Genomic DNA, 22,393 nt, shown 5'->3' with positions numbered 1-22,393 from the left:
AATCCCTGGTATTTTATGAAGACAGAAAAGATGATTACCTCAATACAAGACATTTTGTGCATGAGAGTGCTTTTTTCCCCCTAATTTAAAACAAGGGACTATAGCACCTTTAAGGCTAGCGAACAGCTTGTTCTCTTCTTGCAGGTTATGCTCCCGCTTTGCCTGTTTTTTTCTTGCTTTGGGGGATTTTCTTGATTTTTTTTTTTTTTTTGGGGGGGGGTGGTGTTGTGGGGAGCTGTGGCTCCAGCTTTGCAGGACGGTGGCGGGAGGCCGGAGCTGTGCCGTAGCCCCCAGGACGGCGGAGCGGGGGCCGGGGGGGCACAGGCCCCCTTTCCCGGCTGCGGGGGCCCAGCACGGCAAAGCGGGGCGACGTCGGGGGCCGCCGCCCGGGGCAGCCCCCGGGGACCCCGGCCCCTCTTGCGGGGCTGCTGCCGCCGGCTGCGGCGGGGAGGGGGACACAAGCGCGGGGCCAGCTGCAGATGGAGGCGGGTCGAGGGATAGGTCAAGGTTAGAAAGAGCCTGCTATTGATCTGGCTTTGAACGCGAGACAGGGAGAGCAGAGAGACTAAAGGGGGAGCTGTGAGACAAGACATTAACAGCTTTCAGTGCTAATGATCACAAGTGCCAGACAGGGGAGGAAAGAGGAGACTGAGAAATCACTTTGGAATTTCCCCCCCCCCCCCCATTGGGATGTATTTTGGGAGGAGGAGGCAGGCTGGGGGCTCACCCCCCGCAGCCCTCCGCAGCCGGCGAGGCGGTGCGGGCGGGAGGGGGCTCCGGCGGCCCCCCCGCCCCAGGCAGCCGGGGCGCCCGCCTGGTCAATCATTGCCGGCCCTTATCTCCTGCTCTCAGTGCCCACTGGAAGACCCTGGTTAATCAGCAGATGCTGCCCAGTAACTTCCCGATAAGCTGCGCTCCGAAGGGGTGCAGCTTCCCCGCAGCTCGCCGAGAAACCGCCGCGGCCGCTGCGAGCCGGACTTTGCACCCCCGAGGGTGGAAAGCGACACCTCCACAGCCCCCCCGCCACCGCGGCCGCAGCCACACAAAGCCTCTCGGCCTCGCCCGCCGCGGGGAAAGGCGTGAACCGAAGGGGGAGAGGAGTGAGGGCAGCCCCCCCCCCCCCCGACCTGCCCGGGCCCCGCTCCCCGCGGGTGCGGAGCCCAGCGGAGGGGACCCCCTTCCCTCCGTCCCCCCCCCGCGAGGGTGCCGCATCCCGGCCCCCGCAGGCCCGGAGAGCGCTGCCCCGCAGGGCCGGCCCCGGGGGGACCCCCGCGGGGCCCGGGGGGGCCGCGGCTCCCGTCCCTCCCCTGCCCGGCGGCGCGGAGCCCCCGCCATCACCACGCTCATTTTTCTTCGCAGGACCCTGCAGAAGAAACCAAAACACACACGACGGAGAATCTAAACAGGCTTAAGCGCCGTTAAATGTCTTTTACGTGTTTGCCGTGCGTTAACAGAGGCGGGGGGCTGAGCCGGGGCAGAGGAGGGCGCTGCCAGGCTGGCCCGGCGCCCACCGCCCGGCCGGGGAGCTGCGGGGGGCCCGGCTGCCCTCGGCGTGCCGTCGGGCCGGGCTCCGGGGGGGCCGGGGGCTGGCAGCGCCCAAATGCGAGCTGTGAGCGGGCGGGCGGGTGTGGGGGGGGAAAGGCAGATTTGCTGGAGGAGGCGAGAGCGTTGCTGTTTAGCCAAATTCTACTCAAAGCTGATTAAGGGCACCGAGATGAATTCTGGTTCCCCCCCCCCCCCCCCCCCAAGGCTCTCATGCGATTTAATAAAAAAAAAAAAAAAGAAGAAACCCTCATTTAACGTGGAAAGTAGATGACACGACTGCAGAGCGGCTCTCCTAGCGTGCTCCGGGTGGAGGCTGGGTTTCTTGGGTTTCTGCTCCATCTGCCTTCAAGCCCCCAGCCCTCCCCCTCTCCCCATTCCCCTCGCCCTGTCCAGACCTGGTGCTGAAAAGCTGTTTGCACCGAACAATTTCCTTGTCTGGGGAGAGAGAGACAGAGAGGGAGAAAAAAAAAAAAAAAAATTACTGGCAGGAGATGGGCTGGGAGAGCGGAGGTAGAGGGGGAAAAGTTGGTTTCCAAGACTCTCCCAAGTTAGAAGCGCACGCAGTTGTGGGCATTTACCTGCGTGTGAAAAAGGAGGAAAAGTGCACTGAGATGCGGTCCCTGGGAACTCGGCGTCTCTCGATTCGTGGCTGAGACTTAATTCCTCCAAGGAAAAAGCCTCTCTGCCAGGATTTTAAGGGGGGGGGGGGGGGGGGGGCTGGGAGAAGAAGGTCGGAGCGCGTGTGCGTGTGCGGATCGGGAGTGTGTGCGCGCGTGTCCCGCTACCATCGCACTTCGGGTAGGGAGAGAGGAGGGAGGGAAAAGGGAAGGGGGAAAAAAAAAAACCCAAAACACCCTCTCCCCAACCCACACAGATATTTGTGTTGTTGTAAAACTGTTTGAAAGAAAGGCGGGGGGACGGTGCTCGCCGCCGAGGAGCTGCGGCGGCGCCGGAGGGAAGAGCAGCCCGAGACCCCTCGGGAGCTGCCGCTGCCGGGCACGGGCGGCGGGGAGCGCGACCCAGCGCCGGGCCCGGGCGGCGGAGCGCGGCCGCCGCGATGACACCGGCGCGGCGGCGGCCCCGGCGGGCAGCGCGCCCCAGCCTCCCGCCCGCGCCTCCCGCCGCCGCGGAGCCCTGCGCGGCGCGGCCCCCGGCAGCCGCCCCCGGCGCCGGGCTCGGGGAAGTTTGGCCGTGCGCGGGGATGCGGACCGACCCCAGCCCCCCGCCCCCGCCGCCCCCGCCGCCCCGGCCCGTCCCCTGCGCAGCCGGGGAAGCCGCGCTGCAGCGAGCCCGGAGCGGCTGCCGAGCCCTGCGAGCGCCTTGGCTTGTGCGCGGGTGTGTGTGCGTGCGTGCCTGTGTGTGTGTGTGCCAGCGCGGGCGTGTGCGGGTGTGTGCGAGTGGCGTTTCTTGTTCTCTTGCAGGGTACAATGTTAAAAAGCCACCGCTAGTCGCCCCAGTGCTCCTACTCTCTGGGTCTTTTTGTCTCTAGTGCAGATTAAACGTCACGTCCGCACTTGAACTTGAATTTTATCCCATTGTACAGAGGCAGCCCCAGCCATAGAGAGACAGAGCGCTCCCAGAGAACCAGGACTCCGCCATCTTCACATTGCAATATATAATAGTAATAGCCAGCACCAGCCCAGCTGCACTGGGGGCTTCCTCCTTCCAGTCCCGGTGCCAGGCGAGGGGGGAAGAGTGCAAAGTGGTGCAGGAGCACTGGCAATCCAAAAGCACCAGGGCAAAACAGTGCCACTTGAACTGGGAAAGAGGAGACACAGTTTTGGCTACCCCTTTTCAAAAAAATTATCTCTATCTATCTACCCAGCAAGGGTCAATCTCTGAAAAACATCTTTTTTGGCAATTTTTTTGTGTGTGTGGGCAATCCCAATTCTAGTACTTTTTTTTTTTTTTAACATTCCAGCTTTTTTTTCTTTTTTAAAAATTTTTAAATTTTTTTTTCTTTTTTTTTTTTACCCTCCTGGTGGAAAAGCGCACTTGCCAATTTGCCAAGCACTCTGGAAAGAGGGAAAGAGAAAAGTGTCACTGGCGGTGCATACCCTCCTAAGTTCAAGAAGAGATCTGGAAGTCCAAGTGGCAGAAGCAGTGGAGAAAAGACAGAGTGTGTGAAAGAGAAAAAAAAAAAGAGCGAGAAAGAGCTTTTCCTGATGATGATGATGATGATTTTTAATTGAGAGGGGATCCCATCCAGTGCACCACAGCAGCAACAAAAAGGAGGCTTTTTTTTTCCTTTTTAATTTTTTTTTTTTGAAAGAAGAAGAACTCGGTAAAGAAGAAGAAGAAGAAAGGGAAAAAAAAAAAAAAAGAGGAGGAGGATCGTCCCCCCAACACATCCCCCCAAACCAGTGCAGCTCTCCAGGCGATGCCAGTGTAAATGCCAGGGCAATGTCCCGTCGCAAGCAGGGAAACCCGCAGCACTTGTCACAAAGAGAGATTATCACACGTAAGTTTGAACTTGGAACCAGACCGAGCCGAAATCGAGGAGCAAAATTAGGGAAGGGGAGGAAGCGGCTTGGGGGGGGGGGGGGGGGGGGGGAGACTCCAGGAGCAACCAAAGCTGGTAAATGACTTCAGAGAGAGGGAGAGGAGAAGGGAATTAAAGAGGGGAGGGGGGGTGTGTGGCTAGGGGGGATGGGCTGGGGGTGGAGGGGGGGAGAAGCCCGAAGTTTGCTGTGCGTTTTTGCAGCGGTGCGGAGGTGAGGCGGGCGGGCAGGCGGCGTGGAGCGGGGAAGGCGCTGGCGGCGGGCAGAGCGCGGCGTGGCGGGGGGCGGCGCGGGGCTGCCCCGGGGAGCGGGCGCCTGTGCGGGGGGCGGCGGAGCGGGGCGCGCCGGACCGGGCCGGGCCACCCCGCCGGGGCTCAGCCGCTCGCCCCCGGCCCCGCTCCTCGTTTCCCCGCTCCGGGGGCAGCGCGGAGCGGTGGGAAAAGTTGGCCGAGCGCCTTGCCTCGGCGTGACAGCCGGGCCGGGGAGGGGGGGGGGGGGCGGATCGAGGTGGGCGGCGAGGGGGGGAGAAGCGGGGCGGCCGCGGGGGGGCTTAGCGGGAAGCGCATGGAGGCGGCGGGCCGGACGGGGCAGCGGGGGCCGGCAGCGGCCGGCGCCGGGGACGCGGGGCAGGTAGATGGGCAGGCTGCACCCTGCCCGCCCCAGGTGCGTCGCCGGCGGGGGCAGAAAACTCCCTGCAGAGCGGGCAGGGGGGACAGCTCGGCTGGGGCTAGAGGCAGGGCAGGGGCTGCAGAGGGGCCGGGGGGCGGGCGGGGGGGGGCGTCTGGCGGGGAGAGCCGAGGCGGGGGACGGGGCCGGAGGGCACGAAATGCGGGCCGGGCAGCGGCACCGGCTCGGGTGCCGGGGCAGGAGCGGAGGCTGCACTTTGCCGACCCTCCCATTGTGAAATGAAAACACGCACATACCGCCCCCCAAAAGAAAAAAAAAATAGGGAAGGAAAAGATAAAGCGGGGGGAGGGAAGGACCCCCCCGCCCCCGCCGGCCCCAGCATCCCCCCTCCTCCCCGTTCCCACCCCTACAGCCCCGGCAGAGGGGGCGAGCGCCTGCAGGCGCAGCCGGGGGCAGGTCCGCGCGCCGGGCGCCCCGCTCCGCTGCTCCGCCGCTCCCGTCCCCCGCGGGGCTTCGGGGCGGGGGGGGGCACCTCCCTGGGCGCGGGGCCCCCAGCGCTCCCCGCTGCTCCGCCGCCACACCGGGGCATGGGGGGGGGGACCGGGGGGGGGGGGTCCCCGTTTTCCTCCTATAGCATCGGACCCGTTTGGGGGGGGGGCTGGTAGAAAATGCCCGGCGCGCCGTTGGGGAGGTTTGGGGGGCGGAGGCCGGGATGGGGTCCCGCATCCCGCCGGGAAGGCCGGCAGGACCCCCCTTCCCCCGCCCCCCCCCCAAGACGAGTCCGCAAGTTGCTGTGCTGCGGGGGGCGGCGGCGCGCACGGCTCCCGGGGCTGAGCCTGAGCCGCGGCGGATCCGAATATTTTATGTTGAGATTTTAAAGAATTTAAATAAATAAATAAAATATTCCGCCGGCTTCTCTCCCCTCCCCTGAAAGCCAAGAATAGGAGCCATCTGCCAGAAGCATTTGGTGCTTGCGAGCTCCTCTCTTTCTTTGTTACCGGTGATAAATTTCTGTTTGTAAGATTTCCTTGGGAATCAAGAGATATATATGTATATAATTTTTTCCACCTCCTGTGAGATTTTTTTTTTCGTAGCGGAGGGTTGTGGGGGGGACGGTTTGGGTCCCGAAATTTCAATTTCTTTCGCTCTGTCTTTCCCTTTTTTCTCTTTTTGCTGTGCGCCTTTATTTTTTAACCCGTTCATATCCCCCCCCCCCCGCCCCCCCCAGCCCATCAGCTGGCGGAACACAAATGAAGATGCATCTGGTATTCAGCTCTTTCTGGGGGGGTTGTTTTTAATTCATTGTTATTTTGGAGTCAGATTTGCATCACCATAAAAGGTGGATTCCCCCCCCCCCCCCCAACTCCCTCCCCTTAGTTAATTGCATTTTTGTTTTTAACCATCCGGTTTGGAAAATGCGTTTCCCTGTTTTTGTCGGTGGCTTCTTAATTTTTTTTTTCCCCTTTTTGCTTTTGATTTTTTATTTTTTAAGAAAAAGCATCAACAACGTAACCCCTCTAAATCTCCCTGTGCAATTTTTCCCACTTCTTTTCTGTCTCAGTTGCGAGGAGATGTGGGGTGTTGAAAGCGGGTGTGCGGAAAATCTGGTTTGTTGCGCACGTCTGAATTTGTTTAAAGGGGTGAAACATTTCTCTCTGCTGTTGCTGCTGGGGGGGGGGGGGGGTGGAGAAGAGAGCCAGGTAGGTTTGTTCTTCCAATTTGATCTCCTTTTCTGATCGCTTTACTTGAAAGTAAATAATGAGACGGGAGAGCATTAAAAGGTGCCGAGGAGCTGCGTGTACAATGGGTTTAGCGGGGAGGCTGGGGAGGAATGGAGAGCAGAGCGGTACGCAGCTTCCCTCCCTCCCCTCTTGTATTTATCTATCTCTCCATCCCGAGGAAGCTGGCGGAGAAATCAGGCTGCATACTGAACAGTGGCAGAAAAAAATGAAGGTATCCAGGGGAGGAGGGGGGTGGGAGCCGGGGGGGCTGGGGCTGGCTGGGGGGAGCAGGAAGCGCAGGCATTTCAGCGCACAGGCGCTGAGCCTCAGCTGCAGGCTTGCAGCAGGGGGGTTTCGCAATCCCCGCACTCCTCGGGAAGGTGTCACTCGTGGGGGAAAAGCAGCCAGGGAGACTGTCCTCTGCGAGGGGGAGTTTGGAAAGTAGCGGGCAACGGAATGGGAAACCAAAACACTTACAACAAAATAAAGCCAACCCCAAGCCAAGCCCCCAACGCCGGCGTGAATTGATACCGTTTTCTGAAATCTTGCATTTACGTCGCGTTTAGCTTGGGCTTTCCCCCCCCCCCCCCCACTCTCTCTCCCCCCTTTTTGGCATCGGTCGGGAGAGTTGCATTTCAGGATGGATTGGAGGTCTGTGCCAGGCAAGCAAGGAGAGATTGGGAGAGAGATGGGGAGAGAGAAGGGTTTTCTGACACTGCTCAGCTGGAGTTTATTGGGTTTCATGCTCTTGGTGTTCAGAGAACCGCTTAGATCCTGAGTGCAAGACAAACAAACAAACACAAAAAGCAGAGAGGCTGCAATGTAGTTGTGCTCCAGAGTTGCAGCGTCTCATTAGCACAGCGGTTTTTAAGACTGCAAAACGGAGTGGCCTGTTTGTCCTTGCCAGGCTCACCCAGGCAGCCTTGTAATGGATGCATGTGCAGGACAAAAAGAGGGGAAACACATGGAGAGAGAAAAGAGCAGCTCTGGACCTTTCTTCAGTGGTGGTGGACAGAACAAACTTGGTAGCTGGGCTCACTTATATGGGTGGACAAAGCAAAAGAGGCGATTATGTAGAGAAGAGGAGGCTGAGCTGTTGAGCTGCTCTGTGCAAAGAAACGTTATTTTGGTTTGATTCAAATTGCTGATTTTCCAGCTTAAGATCTTCTTTTTATAACTTGAGAAATCTGTTTTGAAACTAGCCCTGCATTTTGTATTTGAAGGAGATGTGAAAGGCAAGAGCATGTGAAAAGCTCGCCGATAGCAGTTTTGCAGAAGGCGGCAAAGCAAGAACATTTCTCTAGAGCAGCAGCAAAGATTGGGAGGGAAAGGCACAGTAAAGCCGTACAATTCCAGGTAGAGAGGCCGGTTTTGCCAAGGAAGCTCTTCAGTACCTGGTCAACAGGTTCCCTAGGAAGAGTAATAATTTCCTTTATCGCTTTGTATTTGTACGTATTCATTAAAAATAATAATAAAAAAGCCCCAATGATTTTTTGCATGTCAAAGTTTCGCAAATTGCTTCTCTTAAAATGCATTTAGATTTAGTGCAATTAATGCACTTTTTCCTACAGAAAAAAAACCACACCAATGTAATCAACTCTCGTACAAAGAGAATGTAAGCTGTGACTGAAGAATTAGAGAGGAAATTATTATTTTGGAGATGGCCGACTTTTTCATAATACCCTCAGAGTTGTGCACAGGAAAGCTTAACGTGCTTTTAAAAGACGTTACATGTGTTAGCTTTAAATAGGACAGAAGAAAAAAAAGAAGGTTGTGTGCTGTCGACTTCCAGGTTGCCTTTCATTTGAATATATTTGTATTGGACTTAGAAGATTAAAAAAAAAAAAAATTACTGGCACATTTTCATAGTTTCTGGTCTTTTAAAATATTTTTTAAAAACCAGTGCAGAGTAACCAGATTGTGGATCTAGGTTGTTTCGTCCTTTTTGGTTGATGTGCTCCGTGCCTTAGATAGATGTACAGCGGGTGAGAAATCATTTTGCATTTTTTTGCTGGTCGGCAGATGCAGAGCATATTTTGTCAGGCTTATTTAAATATTGAGAAATAAAAGTCTTCAAGATTTTACAACCTGGCTGCCTTTAATAGGAACGGTCGGAGCCCTCGTCTTGCGCAAAGTGTACGTTTCGCTGCAGAACAAAGGGTTGCCTTGTGACATATTTGACAATAATTACGACTTAGAGGAGCGTGCGCTCGTAGAAGTGGTACAAATTATTGATATCGGTTACCGACTTCGGTTGACACCTCTTGAGCGGCTCTTCCCAGGGCCGGGCTTGCTGCTGGCAAATCCTTCCCCTCAGCAAAACGCCTCGCACCACACCTGTGCTTCCCTTCGCCTTTCCCACCTGGGCGCCTTTGCGCCCCGCGTTGTCTGTGGATGGAAAAACGCACTCCCAAATAAACTTTGCTGGCTTTTTTTCCGTTGCCTCGCAAGGCTGCCTTGTGCCCCCGGCTGCAAGTGGCGGCTGCTGACGACTAGGGGGAGCTCATAGCCTGCGTCATAGCATCCCGGCCCGGCCGCGGCGCTGCGCGGGACGCGCTGCCCGGGGAGGGGGCGGCCGCGGCCCGGGCGCTGCAGAACCGCTGCGGGCTGAACCTCTCCGCTTGATTTTCCATGCGAAGACCTATACGGCTGCGAGCGAGACGAATCTATTCGGAGCTAAATCGCGGCTGATTAATTGACTCGGGCGGACAGGAGTTTTTAATTAAAATTACTTCTTAACGGTGCCTTTTATTGTCGACGTAGAGCGTTTAAATTCTCGGTTCGCTGTTGTCGCGTAGCGGTCGGGGTGATGATACCTGTACGTGAGCAAGTCTCCGCGTGGGGAGGCGGGGGGAGAGCCCCACGGAGATCCGTCCGTTTGTTCCAGTGGATGTAAAAACACAGAGCGAGGAAGCTGGAGTTCTAGGAGAAGGTGTGGACAGCAATAAAGCAGGCATACGCGTACATCGTTTGGCGTTGATTACATGTCAGAACGCCACATGTACCCCTGCCGAGAGGATTTCATGTTAGATAGTTTACCGTACTTTGATCCTCGGGTCCTTATAGCAAAAAAACTGCGGTTCCTGCAAATAAGCATTTTTTTTTTTCTAGAGAAATAAACACAAAATCACATCTGTCATGTAGAACTTGCTGCTGAGCCGCTCACAGGCTGCTCTGCCGGGCTTGTGCTGTTCTCTGCTGCAGGCGGCTTGCGCGTCATGGATGGACTTCAGCGGGACGCTTTCTTGCCCAAACATATAATTTCGTGGCGTACGCACGGGAAGCTTTGATCGGTGGACGTTTATTTCACCCAACCTGAGAAATTCATCAAGTTACGGTACTGTTAACATAGCACAAGCGTCTTATTTTTAGGGCGCAATATGTGGATAGAGGTTATCCCGTGACAGGAAAGCGCGCTTTATTCTAACCTGAAAGAGAAGTAAATTAGGTCAGACAAAAGATCAGGGCTGTCATCAGCTGTACAAAAACCCTTCACTCTTGGGTAGAGAGGGCCAGCAATTTATCTGATGATTTCTCTACTTCATTTAATGTTTGAATCGAGCTAGTTGGAAGCATATAGACAGCAGCCAGCCTGTTTAACAGACCAGGAAGCTAAAGAGCACAGTGCCCAGGCCGCTGATGATGCTAGCGTTCCCCAGCCATGGGGAAAACCTTTCCTTCTCCCCTCCCGAAACCTCAGACTTTGCCGATTGTGGCTTTCCTTCCATTCCATGACTGTTAACTTTTACCAAGAGAAACAACGAACCCCCTCTCCTCCTCCCCGTCGCCTCTGCCCACCCAGCGTACACACACCCACGCTCCCCTTCCTCCCGCTCCCTCCTCTGCCTCCCACCCGTCCCACTCCCCCAGGATGAAGCCTGGTGGAAAAGTCTCCCCGCGGAGAGCTGCTACCCCAAAATGGCTCTCCGCCTCCTTGCCAGAGCATTTCCTTCTTTTTGGGTGCAGTTTGGTTTCTCCAGGGTTGTGTTGCAGTTGTCGGTTGAATTTGGTCTCCCCTTGGTAACCTCCAGGGAAAGCACGCGGAAAAATAAACGGGGGCTGGGGGTTACCGCCTGCTTTAAAGTTAGCGATACCGTAAAAACGCTTCGTGAAGCATCAGCATTGGCTGTAGACGGATTTATATATATATGTGTCTTTTTAACGAGGGAGGGGAAAAAAACATCAATAACTGTGTGCATTGATAAATGCGTGATTCATTCAGCTGCTCTTACTACAGCACCTTCCTCTCTCGTGTTTATTTACTTTCTTAAAATGTATCTGGGCAGGCTGCACACCGTTCCTCGGCACCCACGGTTACAGCCTCAGAGGCAGTTGTGTGTTCAGCTCCTGAACATCAGTTAAATTTGCTCTCTGTCTGCCCTCCCTCCCAAAAAGCTGTTGCTTGCTCGGTACTGTAGACCCTTGCTGGAGCTTTAAGTAGCAGCTTCTTTTTTTTTTTTTCTTTTTTTTTTTTTTCCAAAGGATATATAAAAAATGCCTAAAGCAGGCTATTCGAAAACAAATTAAAGCAGAGGGACACACTTCATGCATTGCAGGCACGCGCCAGTAGAAGGGGGTTAGAAGAATATCGTCATTTTACTGGCAAAAGTGACACCAGATCGGGGATTTGATTAATGGTGTAGCATTCACAGGGACTTAGTTCTGTATTTTTGACATATGCAAGTCTTTTGTGTAGTTGCCTCAGTGCAAGAAATTCCGTTTTTTTTTTTTCCTGGAGCAGCTGATAATTTGTGTGTGTGCTGGATATGCCCAAGGTACTTTCCAAAGACTAAGCACTAGACAGCACAGTATAAAAAAGGAATCCAAAGTTAAGGGAGAGGAAAAAAACACACTGGTTTACTTAACTTTTTTATGACCCCTTTTACTAAGCCACTGGAAGAAGCCATAAATTCGCTGAATGTTATAATGAATATGCTTCAATGAAAGTAAAAAAAAGGCTTAAGAAAATTGTATATGAGCAACAGTGTGCCATACACAATTGAGAAACACAGTCTCTTTTGAGCCTGATATTCAAGAAAAGAACAGAGCTGTTGTGTGTTTAATACATGTTCAAAACTAATTACTTAATTTTGATCATGCCTTTTAAATCCTTGGGTAGAATCTGTGCTTCCAATATCCTTTTCTATGCCAGTTAAAAGCCTGTACCCAAATACTGGTCCTTCTCCTTTTGTGGCACCGAGCGCTCCTTTCTCTCCTTGGTTGTCGTTTAGTTTTAAATAAAACAAATGTATTCACTGGGGAACAAAGAATGCTTTTATATCACATCATCGCATCCCATTTTATCTGCGGAGATTTACAGCTTCTGCAGTCTATAGAAGAGCCTATGCATTTTCCGCTCTCAAAAGCAGTAAATATTTTTTTATGAACGTATAGTTTACTTAAGAGGAGACACGCCACTCCCTTCTTTAACACTGTACATAGTTTCTGATGAAATAACATCTGACAAGAGCTGGAGATTCGCGTGGATCCTTGGATGTTCTTGGCTTTTGTTCTGTTTGGGTCCGGCGTGGTTATTGTGTCGTTTTCCTTCTTCTTTTCGCTAAACCCTGATACGGTGCCCGACTCTTTGTTGCGGTGCTTGGTGCTTGCTCTGTGGCAGGTGTGTACAGAGGGTTAAACTGCTTTCTGAGAGATTCGGGCTACTTCTGCAAAAGGTGTCTGACGTACCGGCTTGCAGGAGAGTCCTCTAACTCATAGCTGTGCGTGGGGCTTGCTAAGGCGTTGGAGCAAAACGGGTTATTTCCCTCCACCCTCCCTCCACCGCGAGGTCTTGGTCCCCTTGCTGTCCGCACCCGGCGGGGGCGGCCGGGCGGGCTGTGCCGGGGCGGTGGGCTCCATCCCGCCGCGGTGGGCAGGTGTCGGTGGCCAGCCCGTCCCGGCCAGCACCGCCACGCGCCGTGCCGTGCCGCCGTCCGGCACGCAGGGATGGCGGCTGGAGCGCGGTGGCGGGTGGCCGGACGGCGGCGGCTCGGCAGCTGCAGCGGGGCCACGCGCGGCGCGGCGGAGGTTCGCCGCTGCTCCCGCCGCCTTTGTGCACTTTGCACATGCCCGAGAGTCGCTCGGAAAGTAAGGCAGAGCTGTGGGCCCCCGTGTTTCTGGGGCTTCCCGGTCAAGTTGCCTCTTTTGGCCAACTCAGCCTCAGACTTTTATTTAAAAAAAAAATACAAAATGCTCTGAACAATTGTTTTTCAGTCCTCAGAAAAATTAAAAATTGATGGCAGATAAGCAGCGCCTAGTACCGCTGAGCGTGATGCTGATGCAATACATAGGCATAAGCTCGACTCTGCACCTTGCAGCTGCAGGGAGCTGTGGGGAGGCTCTGAAAACAGGTTATTGATAAACTTCGACGGCAAGGAGCCGCGTCGCCCGCTTTGAGCGGCGTTAGTCTTTGTGCAGAGAGGATCCTGACACCGATCTCGGCGATAACCCAGCTAGAGAGCGTGTGATGCGAGTTATTTCCGTTAAGCGTGTTGTTGTTACAGTAAATGTGACATGTGGGTGTTGATTGAAGGGACATCGTTTTCAGGCCTGCTTTGGGCCAACACCCTGAAGAGCGAGTCACTTCTTTGTGCTCGCTCCCCAACTAGGCCGAGCTCTTTCTGGATGTGCCTTCAAGACGGCAGTGACTGTGTACGGAGAACGGCGTGCTCGGCGAACTGCGGCACGCTTGTGAGCGGCTTCCCGTGCCTGGGCGCCCGGAGCCGTGTCCCCGCGGCGGACCCCAGGAAGCCCCAGCTCGTCCCAGAGACGGGTGACCCCTGAGGTAGCCCGTGTTTCGCCGCCCGGGTGGGCGCAAGGGCAGGCAGTGGCTGCGGTGGGGTGCCGGGGCAGGCAGGGCACCCATCCACCATCTGCGGCGAAGGCACGGGCAGAGCTCGCCTTAACCCTCCCGTTATCGATTTGTGCAGAAACCGACCGCAGAAGGGAGGTTTCGCACGCAACGCTTTGGCCCGGCACCAAACTGATCCTTCTTCCCCCCTTTCTCTGCCTCCTTTTGACACTGCGGGACGGGAAAAATAAAGAAGAGAATAGGTTGGCAACTTTCAGATCCCTTCTTACCTTGGTTCTGCAGCGCAAAAAAAAAAAATACAAGAAAATAAATTGCCGCCTGGACCCAGCCTTAACCAAACCCTGTGAACAAGCATCCGCAGTTTTGTCCTTAGAGGCCTTGGAAATGATTTTTAGTGACACAGTCTTTTTCACTGTTAATGGGTACGATTTTGAGACATCTGACAGGCAGAAAGCAGTTAGCATGTGCATTTGCTTTAATACTGGGCATGAGAGTATTGTTTGCATGGGGCACATATGCTCTAATGATGTCACCACGCTGAAGTAGGAGCGCTGGTGGTTTTGCGACAGTGCCTTTATGGAATTAAGGAGTTTGTCCACTGTATTTTGGCATGGTAGGCAGCCAGAGAGCTTGGAGTTGCTGCTTAGAGTCCAGCCAGCAAGTGTAATGCTTTTCAAACTAAAGCGAATTGTTTAGATTGTCCAGTTGCATTAATTTCATGAAGCCATCGGATAACAACAGTGTCACTCACGTCCCCATAGATCGCCCGCCCTGACTTGCTGTGCTCCCTTGGCAGGCAATGCCAAGGCAGTCCTCTTCGGAGGAATCTCTGGGTGCAGGAAAAATGCCGGGCACACCTTAACACACCTGGAAGAACCAGGGCACGAGTCCTGGCTGGAAATAGCTCGTTTGCATTTTTTTCCTTTTCCCACGTAAGAGAGACGAGATGTTTTCCATTCTCCTTTTTTGTGTGGCTTGATTTTTCATTCTTAAAAAAATAAGATTAATTTAAAATAAATACTCATGAGGAAACACCCTCCTCCCCCCAAACCCAGCTACCAACAAACAGCAATAAAACCACAGAGTTAAATTCAAATAATGTGAAGCGACTAATTTGAAACCTGCAGACACAAGTGGAGTCAGAACTTTAGATTGAGACTGGCCTAAATTGCCCCATTGGTATTAAAGGACTCCTTAAATAGCCTAAGATCTTGGCTGTTGTATTAACCAGGCATGACCCGATGCGTTATGTGCTGGACTTGCAGGCTTTTTTCTCTTTTCCTTTGTGGGTTTTAAATCTCTCCTGTAATGTTACTTGAATGTAGGTTTTTAATGGCTTAATTGAGTTATCAATAGGAAGCCTTTTCTTTTTTTTTTTATTCTGAGTAAAAAAAAAAGAAATGCAAATTGACATGGATAAAATGCATTTGAAGATCTATTCAGTATTTTGTTTTTCATTCTTTTATGTCTGTTTTCCACATCCCGAATAAGGGGATGTAATATAGCTTCTGCATTGTTGGGTGTACGGCTGGTCTTATGCTTGACGATTTACTAAGCTTAAATCAGAAATAGAGTCGAGTAAAAAAAAATCTTTTGATAGTTTGAAACCCAATTACTACTGATCATGAGGGCTCGGCGTACCAAGAAAACAAAAAGCTGATTTTCGGTAATGTGACGACTGCCAAAATATGAAGGAATACCAGATGTTATTTTAAAAAAGTGCCATTGCAGAGTCCTTGGAAAGAGAGAGTGAGCGAGTGTAAGTGAATAGGCATATGTGGATTTAACTAATATTCAAATGAAGTGTAGAACTGAAAAGAAAGAATTCGCAACAGTTTAGCTGTTTAAACCTCCTTCATGTTTCCACAGACGCCTGGTCAGGACCCTTATCAAATGCAGCAATTTTTGCTCTGTTTTCTGAAGAGCACAATTTAAATTGCAGGCAAAAAAAAAAAAAAAAAAATCTTCACGTAAAAAAGATAATAAAATTGAGATCTGTGCTTTTCTTTTTATTTGTTTTATATATATATAAATGCCAAAATTCAGCCTTTGTAATTTGAAAGACAGACTTTAATCTGAAGGCTTTACGGGAATGTTAGGTGAAACTAGTAACAAGCATTTTCCCCCTCTGCCACCTTTTTTCCTTAGGACCCTTGGTTCAGTTCCTGTTTTCATGTTGTCTTTTCCAGCTCTTTGTCCCATCTCCTGCGTGTGTATCTGCGTGCCTGTGTGTGCCTCTGTGTGTGTGTGGTTTTTTTTTAATATTGTGACACTCTGCTCCCCCTTAATAGGAATTCTTCCTAGAAATAGCGCGCACATTTCTAAAGGACCCTTTTCACAGTCCTTTTCTTTTGGCTCTAAAATGATGTATATGTAATTGGTAATTAAAGGTGCAAGCTCTCTTCAATATAAACAATATTGCTCAATGTTAGATCATTAAAGGGAACCGCAGCACTAAATAATTACCTTTTGCATCGTGACACACTGTTCACAGGCATCCGCTCCCTTCCCAGCAGTCCCCTGTTCAGGGGGTTATGGTTACATTTTCACTAAGGCAAGGAGGCATCTTTCCATGATATAAATTGGTGAATTAATTATGTAATATTGTCTTCAGACTCCTTTTAAACTTAGATTAAGGGGAAAAAGGTAGTTAATGGTTTTCGGAATGAGTATTGTGCTGTGTATTTGGTAAGCTAGGTGTGAGTTGGGAAGCTGAAGCCTTCCCATGCCCATCGTCTGCTCCAGCAGGATGGTCCGTGCTCGGGCACTTCTCTGGGGTCCCAGTCCTTTTCCTGCTGCCGCTGGTGCTGCTGCTGCTCTCTGCTTTGCTGTTGGTGAGCTCTGATGCAACTTGTAATACAGCTGGTAGATACACTGATCAATTATTTATTCTGGAAGGCGAAAATGGGGGCGATTCTTTTTCTAAACTGCCTTTTTCAAGGCTCAGCCATTTTTGTTGCCAGGTATAACATCTGTTTATCTCAGTCTCACTTCTTTGAGATATTTGTGTCTTGCTTTCCCCAGGAAATCCATAAGCAAACCGCTCGGGCTAATGGAGAACATTTTTCCTCCTATTCCTTTAATCCTGGTTCGGTTAGAGGTCTCACTCGCTGATTTACATACTGTTAGTTCTTCTCTTTTGTTCAGCCCAAATCCTATAGTCCTTGCAGAGGCAAAACAGCCTTAGGCAAAAGTCAGTGGAAATTTTGCCCAAGTAAAGACCAAGGTTTGTATGATTTGGCAGTTACATGGCAGAACAAGAGAAAACAAACCAAAAAACACGTTTTGCCCCAGAAATGGATTGTGATCCATAATTATTTTATAATGTAAGAATTATCGTCAAAATACCCATTAAAAACGCACGGTGTTTTAATCATTGTGAAATGAGAAGTTACTTATTTCTTAGAAACTGATGCAGGTCACTCAGAAATGCTTTCCCAGTCTTTGAGGGTAATGGTATGAAATCCATCGGGTCCGTGGGCAAGATTTAAACAAAAAACTTTTGTTAACCTATATAGCAACTGTAGGGGTATTTGACATCAGGAAAATGAGTGGAAGATTTCAGGCTCAGCCAATATTCCAGTATGTTAAATAAGTGCCTCATTCTCTTTCCCACTGTACACACTTTTGAAACCCCTTAACTTCTCATGAGATCGTATCCTGCTTACCTTACTCTTGCAAACAGTTTGCTGTAATTCGTGCTAATGGGTGCTCATTTAACCTTGCCGGTATCTTTGTAATGGGGCAAGGTGGTACAAATTTGGTATACCACATGGAGCCTGATCCTGCTTGTTCGGAGCACACAAGCACTTTTCCCCGCTCTCTCTGAAACAGGAGGAGAGGCTTGGGTGCTTAAGATTTGCTGGATGGGGCCTTGGCCAGATGGCTGGGAGATGCGGTGGGAATGAGAAGGTGGGATAAAAAGAGAGGAACTATTTCAGAAAGTGACTCGAGGCTCGAACGTTTGCAAAATGGCTCTTTGCTGATATCTTTGCAGCGCTGGCAGCAGTGGGAAGGAGCTGTCAGGAAAGCTATGCCAGGTCAGCCTTTCCATTTTGTTTCAGGCAGGCTTGGTTGCAAAATATATTGAAATCATTCTGGGAGAGCGGAAAAGCTGAAAAATAAAAGATGTAATCAGGCTTGGCTTCTTTGGGGGGGTGGGGGGAGGCTGGGCCTCTCGTGATGCATCCTTCAGAGTCTGTGAACATTCAAAGCAATCTCTTTCTCTTCTCCCCTCATCCCTTTCCTCCCTTTTTCTCCTTGTCCATGTAAAGCAGAGGCTGACCATGTGGAACCGGCACTCGCCGACGAGGATGAGAGCCTGGCAATAGCAGAGCCGGGCGGCATCAGCATCGCCGCAGGCGGGACAGACCCCGACTTGTTAACCTGTGGACAGTGTCAGATGAACTTCCCGCTGGGAGACATCTTGGTTTTTATAGAGCACAAGAGAAAACAGTGCAATGGCACTGGTGGTGCCTGCTATGAAAAGAGCATGGATAAGAGCAGCCCTCCCCCCTCCTCACGCGCCGAGCTCAGGAAAGTGTCAGAGCCAGTGGAAATCGGGATCCAAGTCACACCCGATGAAGAAGACCGTCTTCTCACGCCTACAAAAGGAATTTGCCCCAAGCAGGAGAACATTGCAGGTACAGCATGTTTTACACTCAATCAACTGCCTAGGTAATCTTTTAACGAGAGCCCTCTAGAAAGTGCCATGAAACAGAGGCTTCAGTAACAGGTCTTTATAGGAGCCATGGGTCTGGAGGATCCTCACGGCTACGCAGGGCTCAGCAGGGCTGTCCACCCACCTTTAATTCAGTGTAGCTATCGGCGCAGGGCCAGCTCCCAGAGACAGGGGCCTCTGAATCCGCCGGGAGAGCGAAGGGGCAGCCTGTACACGTAGGAAAAAGCAGAACACTGGGGTCAGAAAGCATTTTAGGAGCATCCTTAAGCAGGTAGCAGTGGCGGAGGGATAGGGGACTTTGGTGAGATGCTCAATTCAGTGCAGTACAGATACCCATTGTCACATGCAGACCCACTGGGAGGAACCAAATCCTGACCCCACTGAAGTCAGTGGAAAAATCCTCTTCCCACTGACTGCAGTAGGAAGAGGATTTGGTTGTGAGGGGCTAAAGCAGTGGTTCATTAAGTCCTTGCTTGTTCCTTCTGCTGGGGTAGGTGTCAGCTTCCTGGTCTGCACTGCTGCCTGTGCCGCCTGTCCTGGGTCTCTGCAGATGGCTAGAGTCGGGTGGGTGACGCCTCCATTCACATCCATGCCCCAAACGGGGCTTCTGGATGAGGAGACAACAGCCCAGGCCAGCCTGGCTGAGCACATTGCAGGCATTTCTTTTTCTAAAACCCTGTACGTGGTGCAGTTAACATTTACTCAGCGGACCTCCTCGGCTCAGAGGTGGGCAGGCAGGCGATGGTATCCACCTGGGTGAGCTGCTGTGCAGCGGTTCCTGCAGAGCGCCCAGCACGGGGCTGCTTCCGTCGTGCAGGGCGTTTCTCCCCTCTGCAGCGGTGTGTTCCTCTGCAGCAGTGAGAGGAAGGCTCTGCTCCCTGCTAGGGAGTGGGAGTTTTACGTTACACAGCAGGATCTCCCCTCAAATGGGCCTTTTTTTTGTTCCAGTTGACTGTATCCCATACAGAGGACCAGTGGCAATTTGTCTTTGCTGCCACTACCCCGATTTCTCTAGGAATTGTCCTATGACATTAGATCTGACAGTCCAGGATCCTGCCTGTAGTAGAGATGTTCCCATGAAGGGATCCCCAGAAGACTTGTGAGAGGCTCCTATCTTTGCAATCGAAGCTTAAGAGATTCCTGCTTTCAGCATTGGAGGTCTCTGAGTCAGTCCCCAGCATCTCTGATGGGCTTGGCCATCATACAAATGAGAATGTGGGCTTTGAGCTGCTGCAGTCTTCAGATCTCCAGATGATCTGCCTCCTAGGAGAGGGTGTATGCCACCCATTCACTACCTTGTTGTCTTCTACGAATCTTTTTTGGGTGCAGTCACCATCTTGGCATGGGGCAGCTGGTAGCTTTGGGGGCATAAGCAGTGGCCACCTGTGCTGTAAGCAACCCTACTGTAAGACCTGACCCCATCCTTTCCTCATTGTTTTTCAGCTTTCCCGATGCTTTTGCAGTTATGAATGCATTTCTTGGCAGAGATGACTACCTCATGGTGTAGCAGCTTTGAGGGCTAGATTTTTTGGTGGGAGCAGAAGAGAAGTACTCAGGACCTTCTCCTCCAGTCTGCTGAAGGACTCCTGAATGGTGCTGAGCACTCTCAATAGGTGTTGACCCCTGCACGAGCTGGTGGCGCTCAGCCCCTTGCAAGAGGGTGCCCAGTGCTTAGTAAGGTTGGTCCAGGAGGCCTACGCTGTAGTTGCAGTCCAGATCTCATCTCTTACTAATCTGTGCCCAAGTTCAGTCCATAGTGAAATACCTCAGTGGCTATACCCAGCACAGAGCGTGCCGTCCCATCCCAGCTTCTGGGGGTCAGCATCAGTATAACTAACGCTTTTGCCATGCAGAAAGCCTGCTGGGGGAAGGGGTGAAGGGGATGTTCACGTGTGGAAAAGGCATAAAAAAAAAAAATCTAAAAGCCAATCTGGAGCACCTAATCTCTTTCAGACTAAACTGAATATCAAATGAAAATATGTAGGAAAGATTTTGAATTGAGAAAAATAAAAGGGTTTATCATTTGATTGGCATTTTCTCAGCAGTGCACGGAGATAGGGACATCCACTAAATAGTGCAGTAATAATGCTTTCTCAATTAGGAGCCCAGCTCCGAGATAAAAAGGTGCAGTGTCCTTCCATATTTTTTTTAATAGCAGCAGATAGTTTTCAATAGTAGGATAAAAGCCTCACATTACAGCCATGGAGGGTAGCCATGAAAAACCCACAGAAGTCATTCACTGGAAAGGCTTTAGTGGGATATACCAAACCCCTTATTTATATTTCAATAGAAAGGCTTTCTGCATTAGCCAAGAAAATCAGAATCTGCATTTAACATTAAAGGTATTTCCCAGTGAGCGGCTGTAGAGCATTGTTGTTAGATTTGTTAAAAAAAGAGACTAAATACGATTTCATAAAAGGGAAACTTAATCTCTAAGGCAGCTTTCTCCCACCCTGCCACCCCCTCCCTTTATTTTTTTATTTTTTTGGTAATAATGCAACAGCCTACAGTATTTTTACTTTATATGTGACGAAAGATATTCTTAGCCTTTCTGTACTGCGACAGGAAGAATGAATTTCTTTATTCCACCAAGAAATATGTAAAATAATCCCTTAGAAGTATGGGGAGATATGTTTGTTCAAAGCATTTAAAATGTTATTTTAATCAAAGGCACAAAACACTCTACATGCTGTGTCAGCTAAAGGAGACCATTACATTTTAACAGCAAATCATGCTCTTTTTCCCCCTCCTAGCCAGCCCCCCCCCCTTTGAAACTAACTTTTTTTTATTAAATAAAAAGGCAAAAAAGATTAAAGAATAAAAAAACTTCAGTGGCTCAAATGTATAAAGTAATTTAATATGGTGGAAGCATTAATTATTTTAGCTTAATTGAATTCTGAGGACTGCAGTAGTTGCATTTTTGTAGACAAGCTCTGTTTATTATTTCTTTGTGTAGATTAACAGTAAAGGAAACATAGATAACTTTCAGTTATTTATTGTAAAATAAATGTGTCAATTCATGTGTAAAGCAAGCTGTTCAAAGATAATTGAGTCTTTATATTTGAAGAGGGAAACCAGAAATCACCCACTCGCCACTCCGGCTCCCTGAAATATGCTGCCACCGCTGCTGCCCTCAAATAGGTTTCAGCTCCTCTCCTTGATCTTGTGTTATTTTTGTAGACCTTCTAGTTTGGTCAGAATGATTTGTGCGGCCTTCTGCGGTGTGACTAAGCTGCCAAACCTTACAGCTTCCCATGGCTGAGTGTAGTGAGGGTACGTCAAGTGCTGAGCTTGGCTCTGCCCTTGCACCTCTCTCCCCTCTGGGCGTGAGGATGTTGGGATGCAGCACCGCGCCGAGCGTTCACCCTGGCGCAGCGTGCTCCGGAGTTCTGAGGTCTTTCCTTCTCTCTTTTTGCCTTTCTTTCTTTCTTTCTTTCTTGGTAACTCTGCTTGCTCTGGTCACCGAATGCCTCTTGACCACGTAACAGACCTTGTGCCGCTTCGAGGGAGGCAGGTAGTGCTCAGGAGCCTGCAAGAATTTGCAGGCACGCCATGCAGCTCTCCAACTGACATTTCTAGATACCAGTAGAGACAAAGGCAACTTTATCTCTGCAATCAGCTTTTAAAGACCTTCGGATAATGAAGTCTGTCATCTTTCCCTGACTGGTAATTTGCAAATCCATGCTTTTCAAGGTGCTTTCACTTAGTTACCACTGTCCGTAAGGTGTGTGGTAGCACGTTAGCTGGCACTGGGAGGACGTGACTTGCTTAGGAGCAGTTTGTCCTGTAAAGTTTTTCTTTTTTTCAAATCGGCTGACCTGTTTGAAAATCAGTTCTGCCTCTCGTACAGAGGGTGTGATAGCATCGAACAGATGTACCAGATTGTCGCACAGCAAAACACAGCCAGGCCAATGAGTTAGCTAGGAGTTATCAGTCACTGCTTCTTTCACTTCACTGCTGGCAGGTATTTTGGAAAAAATTAGACCACTGTTGTATCTTATACCTTCTTTTATTTTTCATATTTTATCAGATCTTGGGCATAACTGGGTGACCTGTCCTGGCTGAAGAAGGCCCTGGGGAGGTGGCTCCCACTGTCCTTTGACTGATGGTATCTCCTGTCCTCCTCACGGCCCTGCTGGGCTTGTGGGCCACCAGGCAGTTCTTCAGCACGGCTCTCTGAAACAATTCAGGTTAAAGAAAAAGTAGGAGTCGGCTCGTTTTCAATGCTGGATGGTTTCAGAGAACCCTAGCAGAAGCGGGAGCCTTGGTGGGGCAGGCATCACTTGGACCAGACCTTCTCCAGCTTCACTGGCTGGTCTGCATGCTCCAGGCGGACAGAGAACCACACCAGCTGCAGAGGTTCACTAAGACAGCATAGGTAATTTCTGCAAAGACGGTGCTAGCAAAGGGGAGGAGGTTGATTGGAATTCCTCATTCATCCTGTCCCGGCCACCAGTGCTGGGCTCCATACATTATGTACTTGAACTAGATGTGCATCGTGAAAAAA

General features: G+C 51.0%; 1 protein-coding gene across 4 annotated transcripts in view; it reads left to right on the top strand.

Annotated features, from left to right (window-relative positions):
- The first annotated feature begins 3,948 nt into the window (after positions 1 to 3,948).
- Positions 3,949 to 22,393, top strand: part of BCL11B (BCL11 transcription factor B) — a 90,375-nt gene continuing 71,930 nt past the window's right edge. For 2 of the 4 annotated variants that reach the window (XM_075712461.1, XM_075712459.1), the window contains exons 1-2: positions 3,949 to 4,006; positions 17,483 to 17,848. In XM_075712461.1, the coding sequence (XP_075568576.1) occupies positions 3,949 to 4,006; positions 17,483 to 17,848 (424 nt within the window). Of the gene's footprint in view, positions 4,007 to 17,479; positions 17,849 to 22,393 lie in introns of all 4 variants that reach the window. The other 2 variants (XM_075712460.1, XM_075712458.1) reach the window with 1 other exon arrangement.

Source organism: Pelecanus crispus, chromosome 6 (assembly GCF_030463565.1).
Source record: "Pelecanus crispus isolate bPelCri1 chromosome 6, bPelCri1.pri, whole genome shotgun sequence".
In the NCBI taxonomy this organism is placed as follows: domain Eukaryota; kingdom Metazoa; phylum Chordata; class Aves; order Pelecaniformes; family Pelecanidae; genus Pelecanus; species Pelecanus crispus.
The sequence above is the reverse complement of the archived record's forward strand: the minus strand, read 5'-3'. Positions and strand labels throughout refer to the sequence as shown.